Genomic DNA, 24,948 nt, shown 5'->3' with positions numbered 1-24,948 from the left:
TCTGTTACAAGTTTTGTCAATTTTACTTTGTAACATAGCTTCTCAAATCCACGTACTCTTTTTTTCTTTTTTTAAGAGAGAGTGGAGGGAGAGAGAGAGAGACAGAGAGAGAGAATGAAATTTTTAATATTTATTTTTTAGTTTTCAGCAGACACAACATCTTTGTATGTGGTGCTGAGGATCGAACCCGGGCTGCACACATGCCAGGCGTGCGCTTGAGCCACATCCCCAGCCCCTCCACGTACTCTTATTTGCATTAACTACCATTCTGGGCCAAGTTACTATCATCCCGCTTTTTACTATACTTTTTCTTATATTCCAAAATTTGAAACATAAGTTTCCTCATTTGGAAAAAAATACTTGTTAAAGGTTGTAAAAAGAAACCCAGTTATCCATAAACATTTAAAACAAGTAACCATCTACGTGGAATAAAACATTATATTTAATCTCGTAGGGTATTATAAAAATGGATATCCAGGCCAGAATATTGTTCTGTCTTTATTAGTTATGTTTCAAAATTAATAGTAAGTTTGTGCTTTGCACACTGTGCAAAGTCCTTATTCCTAATCTTAGTAATTCAGTGGTTTTCTAAATGTTAACTAAATGTTTTTTGTTTGTTTGCTGTTTAATGATTACTGTCATCTCTAGGTAGAAATGGAAGATTTTGATGCAAATATTGAAGAACAAAAGGAAGAAAAAAAAGATGGAGAGGAAGAGGAAAGCGAACTGGTAGGAGACAGACCAACCACTTTGAACAAAGTGTCTCTTTATTAGATTTCTTAAGGAGGTTTTATATTCAGATCTGTGGTCAGATTACTACTGTTGATATACACTTTTTAATGGTAAAAGTTTCCATAATCATCTTCAAGGAAATTTTTGGATACTTTTTATTTTTCCCTAGACCAAAAGAACCCTGTGTTAAAAGAAAACTTTAACAGAGTGCTAAGAAACTTACCTTTGTACTTATTCATCTATTTGTGGATAGTTTTAGGGGAATATACTTTTTAAGAAAATTATATTTGAAAGGGCATTCTTACATTCCAGCAGATATGTGGTAACAGCCTACCCAACATATGCGTAAATTGTCTCTTCTTTGCTACAAGATCTCAAAATCGAGTTTTTCTGTCAACTAAGTCAGAACTTAATTGAATGAGGAGGCAGAGGGTTGCCACTGGCTACTGGATTTGTTCTTCTGCATTTTATCCTGTTAAGTGATGGGAAAAATTTTGATTGTGTAGCCAATGGATTTTGCTTAGGCTGATTAGAAACTTACATTTGTGAGTTTGAAGTTCCTGTGTACTGTAAATGTTTTTGATCACAACTCTGTAGAGATGTTTGCTTTACCCTGTTATTGAAGAAAATGCGACCTATAGAGTTATGTTGAATTTTCAGTATTTGCTAATGAGGTACAGAGATAAGCAATGCCTTGGAATAGTGTTGCTTTTTAAATCCAGACTATTATTTGGTTTATTTAATATTTCACCTTTGCTAAAGTTGCTTCTCATATTCCTCTGAAAATGTATAAATCAAGAACCCTCATTCCTGGGGATTCCCAGAGTATAAAGACTCTCCAAGGAGTGGTCCCATCAAACCCATGTGTGATATAGAGGACTCTTGATAGAAACTGTGTTTATATAGAGATGGTGTCAACCTACATTCATAGATTTTAAATGTGGATTAAAAAATAAGCTTTAAAGTTAATGGCATTTGAGTCTCAGTATGTTTTTTTTTAAACAAAGTCTATTTTTCCTAAGTTGTATTTTGACATACATAATCTAAAATGTAGGCAGGAAATTTCACTTAAAGGTCCACCCTGTTCTAGACTATGGTAATGACCTCTTTAGCTTCTTGCAGCATATATATTGCTAGAAAATGACCATGTGAGAAGTCTGCAATATCATTAGCTTTCTGAAGCTCTACCTTTATAGAGATTTCAATTTAGGATATGGTTCATAACATCTCAGTTGCTTGGGTGTAGGTCAAAACTTGGAGCTTTTAATTGAATGTACTATTTTTTAAAGTGAAACACACTATAATACTCTATTTTTACATCAGAGTCATGGCAAGGAAGCCTTAGAGTTCTACCTTGCTGGACTATCTTTTATTTCCAAATGGCCTAACAGTTTAAGCAGTGGGAGAATGGTAGAGTTTTAAAGAACAGGATGGTTCCAGCAGGCAGAAATTAATATCCTTGTTTACTTTATGTTCTAAAACTTCTCTTAACCCATTCAAAGACCAGAATCCAGGATCTTCTACTGTTGCACTCTATCCCAAGAGTAAAAGATTCTTGGAGAATATTAACCAAAGGGTTAAGAGCAAGTCTTATTTCATTCCTACTATTTTGACAGAATTCTCAGTAAACTTTGCATTTTTCACTCTGTGCTGATTGATACACTGGATGAAATTAAAACATTTCTTGGTTAAGAAAATCCTTGTTGGGAGATCAATGGTGTACTAGTTTGCCTTCTTTAGTGCTTCAGTATACCTAGTAGAATGATTCAGAGTTTATATTATTCCAGTGATGCTTAAGGATTTCAGGTGATTTTTGATGTATCACTTGTACAGGCTTCTTCAGTACTTAACTTTTAGCATCAACGCTTCAGCATAGCTTTCTTGTGGTTTGTTCTAGTAATGTATTTGGAAAAGATGATATAATTTAAAACCTGAAATACCTAGTAAGCTGAAATTGAACTATTAGTTCTGACTAGAAATGTGTAAAACCCATAAGTTCCCTGGTATAATGATGCTGGTGCTCAAGTAAACTCTTCCATAGAACCTATTGTCATATTTTCAACACACCTTCCAACTTAGCTGTGTCAGTCTGTTCTATGAACTCGAATATTCTCAACAGTAGAGAGATATAATGATTCATAAAAAAAAAATTGCTGACACCTTTGATGAATTTGTCCTGTATTCTAGGTCCTAATGTTAAAATTTCTGTGTGTTAGGGTCTAATAGAAAACAGTCCAAGTGAAGGAAAGGGCAATTATGATAAATCACATGTACTTGCTAGGTGAATAAATACATAGTTCACTATATGCATTGGAAAACTGGAAACTGTTTTGGGAGTTTGAAATAAACCACTCAGTTATCTCATGATACCTAAGATGTAAGTTGGTTGTGGAGATTTTTGTTTTTTCATATAATGGGGAAAAGTAAATTTAAAAAGAAATTTATTTAATAATCTAATTATTTAATAATCTAATTTCCAACTGATGAAAGAGAAATGCTCTGAAATTGATTCAATAAAATTAGTCTTTGTAAGATCTAACTGGTACATGGATTGAGTCATTTTAAAGTGAGTTTGAACTTCATAATTGGGTAGTTGGGTTCAGTGATACCAGCCCTCCTCCTTTCTTTCGAATACTTAAAATAACACTGGACTGTCATGTAACTGTCTTGAAGAACACATTTTGGACCTCCTGCTACAATCACTTGAGAATAGCAGCTGTGATAGAAAATCACCTAGCTAGTGATTAATATCAGACACAGAATGATATTAATTTTGGCATAGTAGCTATCTGTACATTCTTACCATAATTGCTATACAGCTGTTGTTCACACTACAATTATGAGCTCTGAACCATAGCTGCCTCAAAGCGCCTTCACAATACTATACTGAAATGACTACCCTGAAATCCATGCATGAAGTTTGGCAAATTTGGTCTTTTAGTTTCTTCAAAGATAATGAGATTGTGTTTTCCCTAAGGATATATTTACAACTAGTGAGTGGAAACTGAATCCATTCCCAGTTTTAATGCTTTTCCAGTTCAAAAGTGTTTTGCATGTATGTGTCTCTTTCTAACCCTTCGAGCTTCTCTCTGTGTACGATTTAGGGTTACATTCCGAAAAGCAAATGGGAGATGGACACTTCTGAGGCAAAGCTAGGTGGGTATTTCCTTTTTCCTGTTTTTATATGTGATACCTCATGGTAATGGTCATAGAGCTTTCTGCTATAAGAAGAACAAATTTCCCAAAACTTCAGGTGAAAACACAATTTTTGGCCTGCCTCACATCCTCCAGTCTGTTTCATTAGCTTTTGGTTTAACTAGTTATATCTTGTGACAGAGTGGAAAAAGATTATTTAAAAGAATTGCTCTATTCCATTTGAAGTTTTTAGAGTACAGTGAAATATTTGATGAATTTAATAATTCTATAACTTTTAACATTCATTTTTTTATATTGATCAGAAATATTGGTGCTGGTGACGTTTCTTCTTTTAAAGAATATTTAATTGCAGCCCAGAGTTGAACCTGTTTATGAATACTTTGGATAAGGATAATAATAATTAAAGTCTAAAGATTAATTAAAAGGCACATATTTTTCTTGTAGTGAATTAGGGGTTCTGGATATAGGGAAGTGAATATCTAATTCAGATTTTTGAAGAGCCTGCTTTATGAGATTCCATATAAATTTTCCTTCAAGTTGTCGTTAGCACCAGGTTACAAGGTAAACCAGTTAAAATGATTATTTAAATCAGACTTCAGAGTTGCTTAATGTGAGGTTTTCCATCATGCCAAACAAACAAAAACACATAATCAAGCAGATTCCTCCAGTATTTCGTGGTGATACTGTAAAGCATTTTAAAATTTTCATTACTTCATTTAAAGAAAACAGTTTAACATGTCGATTGAGATGTATCAGAAAAATTTTAAGAAAACATGCTAGGAAACTTTTGGAACTACAAAGGCCTTAAATGATGTGTGAATTATGACTGTTAGCCTCTGCTGTTCTCTTCCTGGTATCATACTGTGACTTCAAAACTTTATGAAATAAAGACGTTTAGACAGTTCCTTAAGTTTTATTTCATACAACAAATATAGTCATTTAGCTGCTTCACTCCCTAGGACACATTGTGTTTCTGGCACCACAGAAAATACATAGTTGTGAAAATTATGCCTTCTGTTTTGCACAGCTACTGGTGCTAACTCTTGATATTGACTCCGTGTTTAAAAAGTAGTTCCATAAACAGTAATATTACTGTTATTGGGATAGGTTTTTTCTTTTTTTTTTTATCTTTTCTTTTTTTTTTGTACCAGGAATTGAATTCAGGGGCACTCAACCACTAAGTCACATCACCAGCCCTTTCTGTATTTTATTTAAAGACAAGGTCTCACTGAGTTGCATAGGCCCTCAGCCTCCTGAGCCACCAGCATTACAGTGCCTGGCTGGGATAGGTTCTTTATAATAAAATCTAAACATTTTTTAGAGCTGGTGATGTAGCTCAGTGCTTGCCTAACATGTGTGAGGCCCTAGGTTCAATCCCCAGCACTAAAGACAAACAAAAGACTTTAAAAAAAAAAAAAAAAAAAAGCATATGTTAAATGAAATCTATGTATGTTTCACTGACATTCTACTTTTCTTTCCTCTGTGGGAAATCTTAATAATCACCAACTGTCTCCTTCCTTAGACCTGAAGCACATATATGTTTAAATGCAATTAAATATGTAGAGAATAATAACCACATTAATTTTTTATATAATGACGCTTTGGTTCTACTTATTCTACTTATTTTGACAGTAGGTTGAAGTTCGAGGCTTATGTACTTTGGAAATAATCTATAAGACACTAAGACCATTTCTTTCTAATGGTTCTCTAAATGGTGGTTATCTTCTGGGGCAAAGAAAGATTATAAATAAAAATAGATAAAGTGAATATAAAAGTGATAACTATTTTAGCTAAGCAAATATTCCTCAGAGGCATTGTGTAATATGTGATCTGGGATAGTGTTTTTTTAAACTGAAACCAGTCCATTTTTTACTTTTCTTTCTAGTTTCTAAGGAGAAAAGAAGATGGAATTTAGTTATGATAATTATTCAAGAAAATATGACATTAACATTGATATTAATTTCTGGGAAGAATTCTGGCTTGTGTACCATTTAATCCTCAGAAAATATATCTTACACAGATACACTCGGTTTTGAAAACAGTGTTAGACAATGAATTACAGGAATGGATTTCTTATAAACCATTTCTGGTAGGGTTAAGTCTGATAATAAATCCAGAAAATAAATTCTAATGTTTACAGTTCAGCTTTTGATTGTTTATAATAGGAGTGACAATGATACTTTGTATAAGGACTTGCATCTTGCACCACTGTATTGTCTTGAGAGCTGATCCATCCATGGAGGAAGGCAAATCCAATGTGTTTTCTTGAAAGTACTTATTCCTTTGAGATTAGTCATTTGAGCCAGTTTAAAGGTTTTCCTTTAACTCATGAGTATCTTTATCTGAGAATTAGCTTATTTATGTTGTCTTCCTTATCATAACAGGTACAATTGATTTTTCTGAGTACTCAATCAACATTCTTAAATTACTCTTGGTAACATGATTATGCTGGTGGAAACATTAAGCTTTAGCAGTGTCACACATTGAACCAAAAGAAGAGCTGAATCTGGAACTGAGGAATTTGATTCACAAATTAGTCTGCCAGTAAGAAAATACTGACCTCAAATCTTTCAAGCATCTGGTTAGGTCTCATTGCAAAGTCTTGATCTGTGCCCAGTATATAGTTCAGCCTGTGTCTGAGTATTAAAATGAAAGCAACCTAATTTTGAAATAGTTCAGAGCAGGCCTGAGCTACATCTGGTGTGGGTGTCATGGAACTGTTGAAGGCTGCCTGTAGTCCGCCTTTAGTTTTATACCTAATATTACTTCCCAGCTGGGACACAGGCATCCTAAAGCAAGGTGGGTATTATTACATGCCACATCAGATGCTGGGATCCAGAATTGAAGCTACTTAAATTCCAGCAATGTGATTTTCGTTTCCCAAACTGTAAGAACTAGAATATTTGAAACCATTTTCATCCTAACTTAGGTTTCACCATCTAAAGTACTTTTGTCTTTCTCTTCTCTGTGTCATTTTTCTGTACTTAAGTTGTTGTGTATTGGCTTTCTGCACATCAGTCAGACTCATCTCTTCACAGTTGGAACGTAACTATTGTTTGTATAGGCACTTAACGCTTGTATGTTCACCATGAACAGATTTTCAGAAATATTATTTACATTAGGAAATACTTAGATGTATCTAAAGAATTTTTCTGTTGTGCTGTATAATAATATTTACAGTTTTAAAGATGTGGTAAAATTCTATGGCCTGCCAAGTTGGATTTAAAATTCATCATCATCTTAAAACTTTTTTATCTTTTGAATCTCAGATGTCTCAAAATCATTAGTGTAAGTTTATTGGTCACCAATCTTCCTTTTATAATTAAGAACCCAGATTCCTCTTTCCTCACCTTATGCCATCCATCTGTGTGTTTGGGTTTCCAGTATGCCATGTGGAAGAGGTATGAATGAGCCTTTCTTTAGTCCCAACGAGGAAACTTTTAAACAGATTGCACAATAAAATTTCAAATTAAACATTTCAAACAAGGGTGCTCAGACTAGAAATGCCTGCTCTTCTGACTAGAACACCTGGTCTGTAACTCCTGTCATATATCCAGTGTATGAGGAAAATCTCTTGCAGTTTTCACTGCTCTTCTGCATTGCTACCTGGCCATTCTCTATTCTTGGAATTGAAATGTGAATTTTTTTCCTTTGAAGTATGTTAATGTCAAAATTAATTGTATTAAGTTTCAAACTCAATTAAGGTTTATTTAACTTATTAATAATAAGTATGCGGGAGCTTCCTACTCTTCTGGTAACACTGTATGCTGTTGAACTAAGTCCGGTGTCATTGCTTATAGGACCTTGTTGATTTTCAAATACCATATCCTATGTCCCTGTGCAGGAAGGAGTCACTTATTTAAGATTGTGTATAGTATGGCCTGTAGATAGAGCCACTTGGTATAGCATGTGATCTGCAGAGGAAATACAAAACTGGTTCTACAGAACCCCACCCATGTGAAAATTTTGCCAAAACAAGATGATAAACTTTTCTTGAGTTTTGTAAAGTAATAAATTTGCCTTACTGATTTTTCAGTGATAATTGCTTTTGTGGGTTGGGAGGGTTGAAACTAAAAAGTTTGCCAATTATGCAAAATCTTCCTGGCCTTTAAATATTGTACAGTTTGTTGTGTGTGAAATTCATATATTTGAAGCATAAATTCACCCTCCTCCTTGCAACTGCTTCCATTGCACTTCATATCAAGTTCCCTCCAACTTGGTACCTTAAAGATTTCTATTATATACCCTCTGCACCTGTTACGGAATTCTATGAAGTATGGTCATTGTGTTCCTGAAGCTTTTAGGCTTACCTTTATTGGTCTGCTTTAATAATAGTATGTTTATATAACTTCAAATGATTCAAAAGTTTAGTACTTTATTGTAGCTAAAAATGTATATAACTCATGATATTCCATATGTAGTATTCAAGATCAATTATTAATAACCAATAAAAAAGACACAACACATTTTCATTGCGTGTTCTTCTTTAAGACATCTAATCTATCTCATAGTTTCTGGTTGTGGAATTCTTATTCATTTAATTGATTGTAGTTGTAAGCTCTTGGGAGGCCTGGCCCTCTGAATCAGGGTTCAGAAAGAAGTATTAGATCTGGTCACTTTGGCTGACTAGACTTTAGCATCAGAATGGTCAACAGTATTTTATGATGTATCCAGAGAAAGTGGCAATCTCATATAGTCATCTGATTTATAAACATTAATTCATGATTAATTCTCTCACAGCAGCCAAAATCCTAAGAAACTGTACATCTTAAATCCTCTTAAATATCACTAAGTTCTTGGTACTGCTTACTTTTTATATGATACAATATTACACACAATTGTAGATGAAATGAATGGTATTAATGATGTGTTGAAGAAAAAAAAGAATGGAAGTAATTGTCTTAGAAAAATTCAGCTTTTCATTCAAAACTTTGAATTGGGGAGCATGGGAGAACAAGGAGAAGGCAGAAGACAAGTGCTTTTTCTTGCTTTGCCCATTATTTTTTACTTAAACCAGCATCATAATGTAACAGTAGCTAGTACAAACATCAGATAGACTGTGGAAATTGCACAGAACTTGACATTTTTCTCAGCCATGAAGATAGTTTGGATCTGCAAGTGATGCTCCACTCAAAAATATGGATAATTCCCCTTGAAAGTATTCCAGACTTCTTTTCCCTTGTATATGTGTTGTGTACAAATTCACACTCTTCCTTAATGCTTCGGCTCTGTGTTTGTCTCTCAGACAAGTTGGATGGCTTGAGGACTGGTACTAAAAGGAAACGTGACTGGGAGGCGATTGCCAGCAGAATGGAGGATTATCTTCAGCTCCCTGATGATTATGAAACTCGTGCTTCTGAGCCTGGGAAGAAGAGGGTAAGTGACTTTTGTTAATAACTCAGAACAAATAAAGGACCCATTTAAGCATCAGATTTTAGAAAAATACGAGGAGATAATTATATGAATGCCATTTTTTAGAGCATTTTAGTTTTGATACTGTATGACATTACATATTCTAAAAAGAAGGGAGTCCTTACAAATTTTAGGTCAAAATGTGCAAGTGACTTAAAAAATGGAGAACAGGACCTTACATGGTTTGCATATTGTCAATTTTAAAGGAGCTGGGAGTAACCATTATGTTATTTTATCATAAGGTAAGAATGGGGTGCAGAGTAGGGTGTTAAAGAGAATCTGTAATACTTCTTAATGGATTTTATGGGGAGGGTCCAATGGTAGATGAGATCAAGAGTGACTTCCTTAGGGTTCTGGCAATGCACATCCAATGTTTGTGATGTTGTTTACTCTAAGGGAGTCATAAGCTTAAGTTTTGTTAGAAATCTAAGTAAAGACCTGGTTGTAATGTAGCCCCAGCTATTCAGAAGGCTGAGGCAGGAGGATCACTTGAGTCTAGGAATATCAAGCCAGTCTGGATAGCATAATTGGACCCCATCTAAGATTAGGTTAGGTTAGGTTAGATGAGATACAAATCCATCTAAGTGAAAATATTAAATTGGCTATTAGATTTACAAGTGTGAAATTCATGAGAGACCAGACTGAAATAATGAATTTGAGAAAAATGGTAAACCATGAAACTGAATGATCTTGCCCAAGGAGAAATTTTAAATAGAAAAGAAAATGGAATGCTGGACCCCAAATTTAGAAATTCGGATAGAAGTGTTTCAAGAAAAAAAAATCAGTTCTAAAGTGAAAAAAACAATTAAATTGAGAACAGAAATGGCCATTAGATTTGGCAACATGAGGGTTGCTGTATGTTCTTCTCTTAGATGAGAGACAGAAGCCAGTTTGGAGCCAGCTCAGGAGGCTGAGGCAGGCGGATCATGAGTTCAAAGCCAGCCTCGGCAACTTAGCTCTTTTTATATCTTATTAGAGTGTCACTGAGGATTGGCTCATTGGTTAAGTGCCCCTGGGTTCAGTCCCCTTGTACAAAAAAAAAAAAAAAAAAATGAAAGAAAGAAGCAGCAGCAACAGCCAATTTGGAGCATACTGGAGAAGAAGTATATAACAGCAAATGAAGAGGAAGTTTTACTATGAAAGGGAACAGAAATATGAAGCCAGGACATGGGATGGGTGTACCACATAGATATTGGATTCAATTAAAGTGATATATATGTATATCTTTTAAAACAAACTAACAAAGCAAAGAGATCATATATACACTGTTATGAACAACTTTCTTATATCTTGATATAAGTATATACAGATCTACCATTCTTTTTAAAAAGCTGCCCAATATGCCATTATTTGGTTGTACAAGTAGTTATTTAACCAGTCCATTATTGATGGATGTCTGTGCTATTTCCATTTTATTGCTAATACAGATACTATAGTAGAAATCGTGGGGCATAAGCCTTGGTATCTTTTTGCAAATATTTCCTTAGGATGAATTTTTAGCACTAAAGCTGCAAAGTCATAGAATAGATTTATCATTCTGACAGATATGATTTTTTTCCAAAAAGGCCTAACTATTTCTTATCCACATGTAAATTAAGTATCCTCTTTTACCACACTTACACCCACAGTGCTGTAATCAAACTTTTTGACTATCTGATATCTGGGAGAAAAATATATCATTTCTTATTAAGAATGGGGTTGTACATGATACTTTTTACACATGATTTCTTTGTATTTTTTCATGAATTTCCTCAATGGTTGAATACTAAAATATTTTTTTCTAAAGAGACTAAAAATGCCAGTAAATCTTCATGAAAGTGTGTTCCATTTCAAAGAATCCAGCTTTCAAAACTATTTCAAAATTGCAGACAGCCCATAAGCCCACTCTTGTCTGTGTAGCTTGAAGGAACAAGGAGGAGATACCCTTATAATGGCTTTTCATTTGTGTCCAGCCTCTCCCAAGGACTATTTGCATCATGCCTGTTACTCCAATTTTAAGGTTGAGGTCAATAGAAATAGAAAGTGGCTGACTGGGGCTGTAGCTCAGTGGCAAAGTGCTTGCCTAGCATGTGTGAGGCACTGGTTCAGTAGTTCCTCAGCACCACATAAAAAATAAATTAATAAACAAAGATATTGTGTGTCCCTGTACAACTAAAAAATATATATATATTTAAAAAAGAAGAAGAAGCCTGGTGCAGTGATGCACGCCTGTAATTTCAGCGGCTCAGGAGGTGGGAGGATTGCAAGTTCACAGCCAGCCTCAGCAAAAGTGAGGCATTAAGCAACCCAGTGAGACCCTGTCTCTAAATAAAATACAAAATAGGGCTGGGGATGTGGCTCATTGGTCATGTGCCCCTGAGTTCAACCCCCAGTACCAAAAAAAAAAGAAAGAAATAGAAAGTGGCACATCTGATCTGGGATTGTAGCTCAGTGGTAGTGCACTTGGCTAATATGTGTGAGGCCCTGGGTTGGATCCACAGCATCACATTAAAAAAATAATAAATAAATAAATAAATGAAGATGAAGATAGTGAGGAAATATAATATACTTTTTCTTCTATCCCATATTCTTCCATCTACAACTAAAAAAAGTTAAAAAAAAAAGTGGCACACCTTCTTCAGAAGTGATTTGAGAATAATAATTCAGTGTAGTTTTGGTGACATATAATCTGAAATGAGACATTTTTTTTTTTATTTTTACTTAGACGTCTGTCACCTGTGCAATAAGAAGTATATGATCCCTTGCAGTTTACTGTCAAGTTGGGTGACAAGAGAAAACTGAGGAGTGCACATCGTAGTTCTAAATGTCTAAATGGCCTAGTTCTAAAATGGCTCCTCTTTAATCTCATTCCTCTGCCTCATATCTTGATTTTAAATAGTTTTTAACTCTCAAACCACTCACCAAAATTAATATCAGGGCCCAAGGAAAGAAGATCTTATAAGTAGCAAGAATGTAGCATACATTATTCCATTCCTTTCTTGGGTCTCTTGGTTTCAGTAGTTCAACTTTTTACAAATACCATATGGATTCCTGGGATTAACTTCTACCACAACAAAAAGGTGGTTTTGTAGAGTTGATCATATTAGAAATTTTACCTAAATGGCTAGGCTTTAAAGTATACTTGTTTTTAAGAAGTTTCAGGTTTAGTTGGATATAAAATGGCAGCTCATGTGGACTCTATTTTGTATTTTTTTAAATTTAATTAATTTATTTATATATGGTACTGAGAATTGAACCCAATGCCTCACGCATGCCAGGCAAGTGCGCTACGCTGAGCCCCAGCCCCAGCCCCGCTATTTTGTATTTATTTTATGACTGTGGAAGGTGAACATTTTCCTTGTTTAACAAATTTGTATATATTAGAAATATTTTTAGTAATAATAGATGAAATATATATATAATCAAACCTTAGAGTGTTAGCCAAGGTTTTTTTAATATTGTAACACATTTTTCTTACAGTTAAGTGGCAAAAAGAGATATTGGGCTATAAACCTCAAAAGTACCTTTAGGAAAATTAGAAGGGACACTGACTCAAGAAGCCATTTCTGGCCAGGTATGGTGGTACACACCTGTAATCTCAGCAGCTCAGGAGACTGAGATGGGAGGGTCGCAAGTTTGAGGTTATTAGGGAAATAGGTAAAGACACTATCTCAAAAGAAAAGAAGGAGCCATTCTGGCTGAAAGCCATTATTTCATTCCTGTTGTTGTTAGTGTTTTGATGATCTTTCATTCATTTTACAAATTGATTGTCTGTGTGAATAAGTCCTATAAGGAGCTGACCTCCAATGGAAGAATCCAGCATGTAAATTAGTAATTTTAATACAGCATCAGTATGTATTAGAGATGTGAAAAAAATGTAACACCTTCCAGTATATTGTAATTCCAGTTTCAAAAATCTTAGTAATTCCCCACCACCCGCCCATCTTTCAAATAGAATGTTTAAATTTGACTTGTTACTTATCCACAATTCCTGGAAATAAAAGTTTCTGTCTTGCAAAAAAACAAAACAAAAAACTTAGTAATTCATGCATAATCATAGTGCTTATTTGAAAAATAATATACTTTTTCTTCTAATCCCATATTCTTCCATTTTATCAAGGTTTTAAGCACTTAGAATCTAAAGTGCAACTTTAAAAGTAGCAGGTTGAGATTGATCAACATATTTAGCTCTGTGCTGAATATGTTGATCAGTGCCCCAGACATGAGTTTAAATTTATTGTGAGCTGGTTACCTTTTCCTTGTTCAGTAGTCATAGTCTGCCCATACATCCTTTATGCTCCCCACCACAAGTCATCTTTCAGTAAAATGTGTATCCTTTATTCCAAGTAGAACTAACAGTGCCTATGAACTAACCAAAATTAAATTATTTATTTATTTTTTGATGTGTAGAATGCCCTGAGATCTTTGTATACAAAAAGCCGCATTGGGGCAGGGGATATAGCTTAGTTGGTTAAATGCTTGCCTCACATGCACAAGGCCCCTGGGCTGGGGATGTGGCTCAAGTGGTAGCTCGCTCGCCTGGCATGCGTGCGGCCCGGGTTCGATCCTTAGCACCACATACAAAGAAAGATGTTGTGTCCGCCGAAAACTAAAAAATAAATATTAAAAAATTCTCTCTCTTTCTCTTTAAAAGGTGTGCCAGGGCTGGGGTTATGGCTCAGTGGTAGAGCACTCGCCTTGCACATGCAAGGCCCTGGGTTCGATCCTCAGCACCACATAAAAATAAATAAATAAATAAAATAAAGTTATTTTTTTAAAAAGAAGTGTTATTATTTCCTTCCCCACTATAGTTCCTACACATCCCTTTGACCACATGATTGCATTAGGAGAAGCCTGGTCATTTCATAACCAGTCCTGCAGATGGGAAAAGGGAAGGCCAGTATACCTTAGAGCAATAATGCATGTTTAATTCCAATATGAAGAGTATGGAGCGTTTTTTGTTGTGGGGGGTGGGTACCAGGGATTAAACTCAGGGGCACTCGACCACTGGGCCACATCCTGATCAGCCCTATTTTGTATTTTATTTAGAGACAGAGTCTTACCAAGTTGCTTAGCACCTCACCAGTACTGAGGCTGGCTTTGAACTCATGATCCTCCTCCTTCAGCCTCCTGTGCCACTGAGATTACAGGCATGCACCACCTTGCTGGCTAAGAGCATGGTTTTGATGCTCTCGTTTCCTTTCTTTGTCACAGATAATAAATAAATCACAAGCATATTTAAAATACAGTCTTTGGTACTGTGCATTACAAGTAGCAGAGTCATAGTCTACCTTTCAGTATTTGAAGTCATGGGAGGGGAGGGGTTGGGGAGATAGGAAGGATAGTAGAATGAAAAAGACATTATTATTACTGTGTATATATGTGACTGCATGACCAATGTGATTGTGCAACCTGTATACTCTGAGAAATTATATCCCATCTGATTCAAATGTATGATTTGTCAAGGTCATTGTACTGTCATATGTAACTGATTAAAACAAATTTTTTTAAAAAATTAATATAATATTGTAAGAGTTCATTTTTTAAAAAAAAATCAGAGTACCACCAACAGGAAATACCCCTGAATCATATATCTATAGTTGTAATCCTGCCAGTTGTGTCAGTGGGTCTCTATGTCATGTATGAAGGTAATAATACTAGCTTTCTATTTTCTAAGATGAAATTTCAAGAAATTTTAATTCTGTGGAGATAAATAAAACTCAGTCCTTGAATTAAGGTGTTTACAAGGCCAAGTGCTGTGTGGCACATGCTACACAGCTACTTGGGAGGCTGAGGCAGGAGAATCGCAAGCTTGAGACCAGCATTGGCAACGTAATGAGACGCCCATCTCAAAAAACAAACAACAAAAAAAAGATGTTAAAGTGTTTATAGTTTATATACCTTGCTTTCACGTTTCCATTTTTGTTTCTACTGCTTTAGTTTTTAGTGTTCCCAAGAGGTATTAGAATCTTGCTGTATCCAAGCAAGAAATAAAAATTTTTTAAACTATTTTGGGGAGGGTGGGAGTGATAGCTTAACTGTTTAAGCCAGGTGGGGGCTGAGGGATTCCGACTCAATGTGTATAAATTATATGGAGAAGACAGATCTATAATTGGGTAATTACACTGAAGCGTGAAATTCAAAAGTAGACATGTTGAAATCCTAAAGGAACTTCAGAAAAGTGGTGATTAAAAATGATTATTTGGGGTTGGGGGTGTAGTTCAGTGGTAGAGCTCTTGCCTAGCATGTGTGAGGCACAAGGTTTGATCCTTAGCACCACCTAAAGATAAAAAAATTAAAGGTATTATGTTCATGTACAACTAAAAATATTTTTTTAAAAAAGGGATAAAGTATGGAAGGACGACTACATTCATGCCAGGTAAACAAGGTTTGGGGAAAGACCTTACTAGAAAGACTGGTACTTGCAAAATTAAACATGAAATGAGCTGACATGCTCTGAGAATCAGAAATAAGTCTATTGTTTATCTCCATCACTGGCCAGAGATGCCACAGGATGGATGGGGGCCAGATCAAGTGAGATCTGAGTACGTGGACTTTGTCTTAAAGACTTACTTACTTTTCTTAGGGGAAGAGTTTGAAACTGAGTCACAACTGTGTATTTGGGGGAAATCTCTATGGTAGAGTGGATTGGAGGGGGTGAGTAGAGGCAGGAAGACTAATCAAAGATTAGTACTTCGGGTTAAAAAAGAAAGGGGCAGGGACAGGCCTGTGAGCTTAAAGGACAGGCCTGTGAGTGACAAAGGAGGTAGAGAAGGCAGGACTTAGCCAAGAGCTGAACTGCTTAAGAGCTACAGTGGTTAGGACTTGGTGACTTAAGTAAGATACAGGGCTTTCTTCTGTTCTCTTGGGTTAATTTTTACTATGTTCTGAACTTGGAGTTTCATGCATGTCATTCTGCCCCTGAAGTTACCCAAAGAGGGAGGGGGACTTTTGCATATATTTTTCTCTGTAGCCCAGCCTAATGCTATGTTCTCTTTAGGTGAGATGGGCAGACCTGGAAGAAAAGAAGGATGCAGATAGGAAAAGGGCCATAGGTTTTGTGGTCGGACAGACAGATTGGGAGAAGATTACAGATGAAAGTGGCCACCTGGCTGAAAAAGCCCTCAATCGAACCAAATATATATGAGACTTAGTTTTTGAATGGAATCATTATTCCCCTAAGGTAAGAGTACCCAGTCATATAAGTAACCTACTATGTGGTTGCTTCAAAGGGTTTAAGATAAAGAAGACAACATGCATTACTAAAAATGCTATTTTCTAATTCTGAAAGAGTAAGTATGAACTGGTTTTTTGCTAACATTTACAATAACATATTAGAAAAGAAAGCAATGTTCTGTAATCCTGGCTTGCTTATAAAAATATAGAACTTGAGAGAAGCTTGGATTCTGTGGATTGGAGAAAAAGTGGAGTCATGTTATGATAATGAGACCTGCCTTTTTTTTTTTTTTTTTTTTTTTTTTTCTGACATAACAATCTTTTCTTTTCTTTCCAGGTGGTTCGCTTTGAGGTGATCTGAAGCCAAGGCCTCATGGATCTTCTTTGTGTGTCACCTTGCTTCCACGTTTCCATTTTTGTTTTGTTTCTACTGCTTTAGTTTTTAAAATTCTCCAGTGTCCCCAAGAGGTATTAGAATCTTGCTGTATCCAAGCAAGAAATAAAAATTTTCAAAACTATTTTGGGGAGGGTGGGAGTGATAGCTTAACTGTTGAAGCCAGGTGGGGACTGGAGGATTCCGACTGAATATTTCCTTCTCTGTACAATATCACAGACTATCTCTATCATCATTGCTTTGTGGCTGTTTTTGTTTTTTACTATATGTAACTGGTAGCTGATTGTACTAGGATTAAAAACAATAAACTTCACGATAAAGCCAATGAGATTCATGGGCTACACAGCATGGGCCCTTTTCTCGTTTTCTTAATTTTTCTTGTATTGAATTTTTAAACATTTAAGCTGAATGTTTAAATTGGTGTGACCTAATTACATGCAAGCTGAACATCCCAAAGCCTCTTTCCCATTGAATATTATTGTAGCTCAATGGTTCTATAGCATATGTTGTAAAACGTAAGGTTCAGTGGTGTTCAGAACACTCATCGTTGTTTTATACATATTTTGTTTCTTTATCTTTGTGTCTTAAAGACTGATAGAGACCAAGTTCAAATATTCATCCAGTTCTCTGGAGCATATTTGTTCTGTAACATAATGTTTTTTGTTTTTTTTTCAGGGGGTGGGGTCTCTATTCTTCCCACTCTTCTTTCCTTTTTCTTAATGCTATATTATGTTTTGATTTTTTTTTCCCCTGATCTAGATTTGAATCCTGGTGAACATAACTGATGTACTCCACAGAACTCAAGCTTACTGCCTTACTTTGAACTTGAAATGTTGATTTTTGAATCAAAATCACAGGGCAGGAACATGCAGATGCAGGGCCCTCTGACATGCAGCCTTGAAGCCTGTCAGGTTTTCAGGTTCTTGCCAGATTGCTCACTTTTGGAACATATGGCCTTCTGCACAGAATTTCCTCTCTGTGGTAATGCAAGGTAGAGCCCAGGAACACAAAGGCTAAAACCCAAATGCCATCCTTCTTTATACACAGAAAGAGGACTCTTCCCTTTCTCGTTTTACAATTTAAAAAAAGACAACTTCTAGCTTGAAAAAAAGCCTTTTTCCTTAAATGCCATTTTCACTTTGTTAGCCAGTTCAGCAGTTTGTAAATGTGTTCACCTAAGACTTCAGCATTTTGAAGTGTTCTCTTTCAGCCCACAGATGAAAATCATTTTGTTTTATGATCTACAGCAAATACCGTGTAAATAGAAGTATTTACTAGCAGCCCAATAATATCACTTTGGGTTCACCAACTTGATATTATAGTACTGAAGACTGATTTAATGGAAACCCTGACAACTTTCTGTACTTGTATCTTCCCTGGAATTCTGAATGTTTAAAGCCAAGACTTTAAATTCATTAACAGGTCAATATTGAATGTATAATTTGCTTCATTAAATAACTTCCAGTGTTTGTAGTATTTAGTAGCTTTTTTGATTTGCTTATTAGCCTGTGATACATTTCTAAATATTGGTCTTTCTCAGGGCCTTTATTATGATGGGAGAAGGTACAAGATAGCCATAGAATTATTGTTTGTGCAAAGACTTACTAAAGGTACCCAGTGTCTCTCCTCATCAAAAATAAAACTTCCAGAATGTGTTCTCTAATTCAGGAGAAATGGGAAGCCTCTGTGTTCTTCTAGCAGATGCTTTATTTCAGTTGTCCTTAATTTTTTTATAGTATTCAGAATGCCAATGAAATAAGGAGTGAAGGTCACCTGTGAATTGGGTTGGTGTCAGTGCTCCTATCCCGGAGGGAAGGAGAAGAATCAACAGTCAGACATGGCTTCTTTCTGTTTCCAGAAGATACACATTAACATTAATGCAGCATTACCTGCTTTAGGAAATTGGTATGACAGATAAACTCAATGCTAGGAAATTTATGAAAAAAGATTAGGAACCAAAAAGAAAATAATAGATACAATTGATTAATACTGAACAGTTAAGAAATTTGTAAACTTACATTATCAGCAGAAGCAGAATAGAATGGAAAGCTCAAGAGTATTTTGTAAAAATTGGTATGTGGAGAAAATGCCTTGATAAGACAAATATTTTCAGTTTATCTACTTACTATTTTTTATCTTAGAAAGCTGTTTGGTATGTTTTAAAATTTTTATTTTGATCATATTAGGTTTTTGTTGGTTTGTTTTGTGGTGCTGGATTGAACCAAGGGCCTTGTGCATGTGAGGCAGGCACTCTACCAACTGACCTATATCCCTCAGCCCCCTAATCATAAGAGTTTTATTTCAATCTTTTGTCTTAATTCAAAATAGTCTGATGTTTCAGATATTTTAAGTTAAATGTAAAATTTCTGATTTAACTCTATTCATAACTTCCTGTACAAGGAACTTGGTAGATGAGATGCAGAAATTTTTCTATTTGAGAATCATTTAGGATTATGTTGACATTTAAAACATTTTAATGATCGAGTAACAAAAATCAGAAGCCATTGGCAGGGTGTAGTGGCTAAGGAGGATGAGACAGGAGGATTGGGAGTTCAAAGCCAGCCTCAGCAAAAGCAAGGCTCTAAGCAACTCAGTGAGACCCTGTCTCTAAATAAAATACAAAATAGGGCTGGGGATGTGGCTCAGTGGTCAAGTGCCCCTGAGTTCAATCCCTAGTACCCCACCCACGCCCCCCAAAATTGGAAGCCATTAATAATACACGGTAGTCTGGTTTTGGACACCTGATTGGTTTTTTTTGGGGGGGGGCGGGGTTTTTTGAGAATTTTAATATTTATTTTTTAGTTTTCGGCGGACACAACATCTTCATTTGTATGTGGTGCTGAGGATCGAACCCGGGCCGCACGCATGCCAGGCAAGCGCGCTACCACTTGACCCACATCCCCAGCCCGTGATTGTTGTTGATTTACATTTTCCTGACGTTTTTGATTAAGATATCAATGAATAATCCAGAAAGAGTTCATTAGCAAAAATAAAATCTTGCCGGGCTCCATGTCGAGTGCCTATAATCCCAGTGGCTCAGGAGGCTGAAGCAGGGGGATCACAAGTGCAAAGCCAGCCTCAGCAATGGCGAGGCACTAAGCAACTCAGTGAGACCCTGTCTGTAAATAAAATACAAAATAGGGCTGGGGATATGGCTCAGTGGTTGAATGCCATGAAGTTCAATCCCCAGTACTAAAAAATAAAATAAAATCTTAAATTGGATTTATTTTGAATTGTCTGACTAAAAGTTGGAAACCCCTGAGCTTAAGTTTACTTAATTTGGAAGTCCCTTGGCCTATGTATTATTTTATCCTGCCAACTGAAAGTTACATGTGTTTTGTTAATAGGCTTCTAGAGGCTGGCTTAAGTGCTAGGACTTTAACAAGTTCTTGGCTACAAAGAGACAACACAGCTTTTCAGATAGAGTTTAGAGCTTTAATTATGAGCTTTCAAAACTGAAATGTTTTAGTAATAGAAGAATGATTCCCCATTTTTGGTATTGGCAGACCCTGGATCAAGTCTAGGTTCTTCTCTTAGAACCTGTGTGACTTTAAGCAAATTTTTTAATCTGTGAGCTTCAGTTTCTTCATCTATAAAATAAAAATGGTAAGACACACCTACTAAGAGTTGCTGAGGACTTAAATATGATAACATGTTAGTGCTTATCACAGTACCAAACACACAGTAAAAGGTCAAAAATCAGTGGCATATTATTACTTTTTGATGTGTTCTTACATGCTCTTTTCAGAATACAGTTGTCTTGAAGATAGTTCTGTCACCCTTTTTAGTCAGCTACCATAGACTAAGCTGTGCCATATTAAATAGTTCAGAGTGATGACTCAAAAGCAATTTCAGGTAACCAGTGGCACTGAACCAGCATGGAGGTTTAGGAAGCTCAGGAGCAAAGACTTGTGAGATGCTCGGGAGCAAAGACTTATGAGATACTCAAGAGGGTGTGAGTAGTAACAGAAAGCAACTGCCAGACCACAGCCATGAACAAAGCATTGATTTGTCTTGGTTTTCACATATTCATATGGTATAAATTAAGAAATTTCAAGAGTATCTACATTTAAGTATTCCTTCCCATTCCTGCCTTCAGCTACCCACTACCCTATCTGTAGAGGAGATAAGTGCTAAATATTTCTTTTGTGTTCTTTGAGAAAATTTCTGTGGATTAGCTTAGTGTTAGTATTATTACCTGGTTTTTGTACACTCACTACCTTGTTTTCCTTTAATAGTATGTCTTAGTGGTCATTCAAATTTATATATATATATATATATATATATATATATATATATGTGTGTGTGTGTGTGTGTGTGTGTGTGTGTGTGTGTGTGTGTGTATTTCCTCTCTCCCCTTTTATGTTTTCTAGAGGTAACCTTTTTATTATAAGGAGGCTTCCTGAAATTATTTAGAAATTGTTTCAACTATATTCTTTTCATGGCATGGTCTTATGAAACTTATGGTCTGGATGTGATAGTTTTATCATGTGTAAATTTGTGTAACTACTCCCACCGTCCTCCAACCTCCCATCCATCTCTTTTCCTTGGCAACCACTAATCTCTTCATTTCTATAATTTTTGTCCTTTAAAGGATGTTTAACACATGAAATGTACACCTTTTGGGGATTGGTGTTTTAGATTTTTTCACTGGGCATAATTTCTAGGAGATTCATTCAAGTTGTTTTGTGGGTCGATAGTTTGTTCCTTTTTATTACTGAGTGACATTCCATCCCTTTCTCTTTTGTGATTATAGAACATTTTATATTTAACCAGAATTTAATTGACCAGGTCTCTGTTAATGTCATACTGTCTTTTGCTGTTGCAAATTGTGTTTTTCATATATACTCAATCACTCTACCACTTCCTACACCTGTCTAATTTCTAGCAATGAAGGAACAATACTGATGGCATCCTTTATATAAATGTCCTCAGAAAGTGACAAGTGCTCCAAGAACCAGCACAGCACAGCCACAGACTACTATGAAGAGTATATGACAGTAATAAAATGACAAAGGCTGATTCTGTTTTCAGGAAAATCCTGCATGGTTGGATTCTGACAAAGCAAAGTCAAGTATATCATAAAGGAGCAGAACAGCCAGAGACTCTGATGGTTGCCTCATCCACACATGACTGAGAGTTAAGACCTTAGGCCACTGTCCTTGAAACCTGGATTATTTCTCTACATCTGCACCTCGGACTAACCTGATCCCAGTTCTCCGTTGCTTTCACATTCGACTGGATTCAAGGATCATCCTCATGCCTGGGGCTGAGCTGCTGCAAATATGGATAGTCCTCTACCGTGCCAGGAGTGGTTTGCATTTTGATCTCATAGGAGCCTGTGAATTTAGTGGCTTGCAGTGTAGGCAAGAGCTTCCACTTAAGAATCTTAAATTTTCTGCTAAATATTCATACTCTTGTTTTTGACAATAGGTTATAGACCAGTAATCAAAAATCTAAACCATATTTGAGAAATTGAAATAATCTCTATCCCACTCTCAGATCTATTATTTCTGACACTTGAGTTCCTGTTTTTTAACTAGATGTGTAATCTCCCCCGCCCCCAGTTTTCTTAGAACCCTCAGGGTTCTGAAAAAGATAAGGGTTCTCAAAAGGAGTTAGCACCACTTCTCCTGCCTTCAAGGGGTCTCAGGAGTCAGCAGTATAATTTGGCTCTCTTTATGTGGTCACCAGAACTGTCACAAAGACGGGATTATAACAAATTTAAAGAACTTAAGCTGGAGATGTAACTCAATAGTGGACTGTTTGCTTAGAATGTGCAAAGTCTTAGGTTCAATCCCCATATCACACATGTTTAAAAACAGCAGCTGCCCTTTTATTTGCAATTATTTGGGTAACATCCTATTCTATAAAACAGAATGAGTGACCTCTAATGTTTATTTCTTGTAGAACATCTTAGCTCAGTGCATGGCTTATCAGTAGAGCAATAAATAAAGGTGTGTTTCCTGTGTATATGGCAAGGGATCACAAATGCATTGAGCAGGTAACAAATGAGTGAAGCAGAGGATGGAGACTGGCAAATTGTAGAGCAAGATAGGTCTACTTAAAGGCATAAGGCATATCAGATTGTGGTCAGGTAGGGGTGCAAGTTTTAGTTTGCCAGATTTTTAAGATTTTGCTATTCTGGATTTTTGTGTGTGAGAACTTCCAATATTTCGGCACCAGGAACTTTTGTTTGGGGAAAATGGGGTTGTGAGCACTTTAACCCACATGCCCTGCCCCCTGCATCTGACTTGAGGGTTGCCACTTTGAAACACTTGATACTTCAAACAATAGACTAGAGAGACCTTAGATTTCATTCTGGACAAATCCACTCTTTTTACAGATACGGTTTCTAAGACTGAAAGAAGGGAAGAGACTTGCCCAAATTTTGTTATTCTATGGCAAAATAGGGCTAGAGGTTGAGTTTCCTGGTCCATAACTCTGTTATGAGTTATCTGTAAATTCTAGGATGTGAATTTTTGGTATTGTGTATGTTGTGTGTGTGTGCAAAAGTGTTTACTCAACTTTGTGGGTCTGGAAGTAATTCCAATCTAAATATATCAGGAATTCAATGTGATTACTTTGAAACAATCTTCCTGGGGGTAGCTGTATACCTAAGATCTCACTGAACACTTGTTACTTCTTAGATTGGTGTTTCTTTTTAATCACAGAAACTTAAAAATTAACAGGAATATTGAATTCAATTATACAAAAAAAGTGGAGTTTCCCTACAGAATAGGGAAAATCATTTGTGTATTGCCACAAAGACAGCTCCTAGAAATAATTGGGTTTTTTATTTCTTTTTTTAAAATTTTATTTACTTTTATTGTTGCATTATAATTATATATAATAGTATGATATGTCATGTTCATACTGTAATTCCTTATGTAATGTAATAGCTTATTTTCTTTGATTCCAGTAATGAGTATGTTACCTACTTCGTTTGGTAGTTCCCTTATTAAGGTTAGACTCATCAACTTGGCGTTTGAAGTTTCTGAGTAACCTGATCCCAAACTCTTCTCCAGCTTCCTTTTCTCTGTTCTTACTACATGTACTCTACACTTCTGGCACTGTGTGACTTTTGTCCCCTGAATGTTCCCTATAGTTTGGGGTGTTTGCGCTTCCTGTATTTTATCCTTTAGAAATATAATTATGTGAAGGCTCCATTCACATGCCTCCTCCTCCTGGCTGCTGATCCTCCACCTCTCACATGACTTTGCTTGTACTTGTCCAATATTCCTTTATTTGCCTCTGAGAATAACGTAGGCACCTATCCCACTCTTTCCTAATCCTAAATGCAGACTTGTTGAAGGTAAGAACTATGGTTTCCTTCTCTTCCAAACTAGTAACACCATGATATGCAATATTCATTTGGTGTTCAATAAGCATAATTAGAATTGATAACCCAGTCAGTTTTAAATATAACATTAATTCATGTAGGTCAATATATGTGTAATTTATAAAACCAAATCTTGTGTTTGCCTTTTCACTACCTCTGTATCTTCCAGCTGGTGGCATATCCTTATGTATTATATATAAACCAAGTATTGCAAATTCAAATGTCTGCAAAGGATAGGAAGGAACTGTAAATGAAAGAATTGGCCAATGGTTTCATGATGTCATGTTATATTCTTTCAACAAAATCGTACTTTGTTTGCAAATTAGATATGCAGGAATATTCTCTCATGGAAAAACACCCTGCCTGTTTTCTTTATGACACTATCTTTACTTTAACCACTTTAGGTAGAGATTTAAATATAAATATTAATTTCTTCTTAGCTGTACCTTGAGGAATAACAACAGCAGGAGGAGAATGGTACATGGCAGCTGATTCTCAGCCTCTGTTGGAGAGGCAATAGGATGGGGACTTGGCTGTTGCAAAATGCTTGTCCCATCTTAATTGGACAATTCTCCAGCCAGTGACTGACTTGAAGAAATATAGACCTAAGGCTACCATATAGAGATAATTGGAAATCTGATTTTTTGTGTGAAATACTCTTTTCAAAATACCGTGGAGAAAACAGTAAAAAAAAAAAAAAAAAAAAAAAATCACATTTGGAGGCCAAATATTACATACTGGCCATAATTTGGGCTTC

At 35.8% G+C, this 24,948-nt stretch overlaps 1 protein-coding gene across 5 annotated transcripts in view; it reads left to right on the top strand.

Moving 5' to 3' along the window:
* Ylpm1 (YLP motif containing 1) overlaps positions 1-18,255 on the top strand; it is a 73,171-nt gene extending 54,916 nt beyond the window's left edge. For 2 of the 5 annotated variants that reach the window (XM_076849857.2, XM_076849853.2), the window contains 5 exons: positions 649-729; positions 3,837-3,888; positions 9,134-9,264; positions 16,280-16,462; positions 16,793-18,255. In XM_076849857.2, coding sequence (XP_076705972.1) covers positions 649-729; positions 3,837-3,888; positions 9,134-9,264; positions 16,280-16,426 — 411 coding nt within the window. In that variant the 3' untranslated portion in view covers positions 16,427-16,462; positions 16,793-18,255. Of the gene's footprint in view, positions 1-648; positions 730-3,836; positions 3,889-9,133; positions 9,265-16,279; positions 16,463-16,792 lie in introns of those variants that run through there. The other 3 variants (XM_076849854.2, XM_076849855.2, XM_076849856.2) reach the window with 3 other exon arrangements.
* Positions 18,256-24,948: the final 6,693 nt, after the last annotated feature.

Source organism: Callospermophilus lateralis, chromosome 3, assembly GCF_048772815.1.
Source record: "Callospermophilus lateralis isolate mCalLat2 chromosome 3, mCalLat2.hap1, whole genome shotgun sequence".
NCBI classification, from domain to species: domain Eukaryota; kingdom Metazoa; phylum Chordata; class Mammalia; order Rodentia; family Sciuridae; genus Callospermophilus; species Callospermophilus lateralis.
Note: the sequence above shows the minus strand (reverse complement) of the source record. Positions and strands in the feature narration are given on the sequence as shown.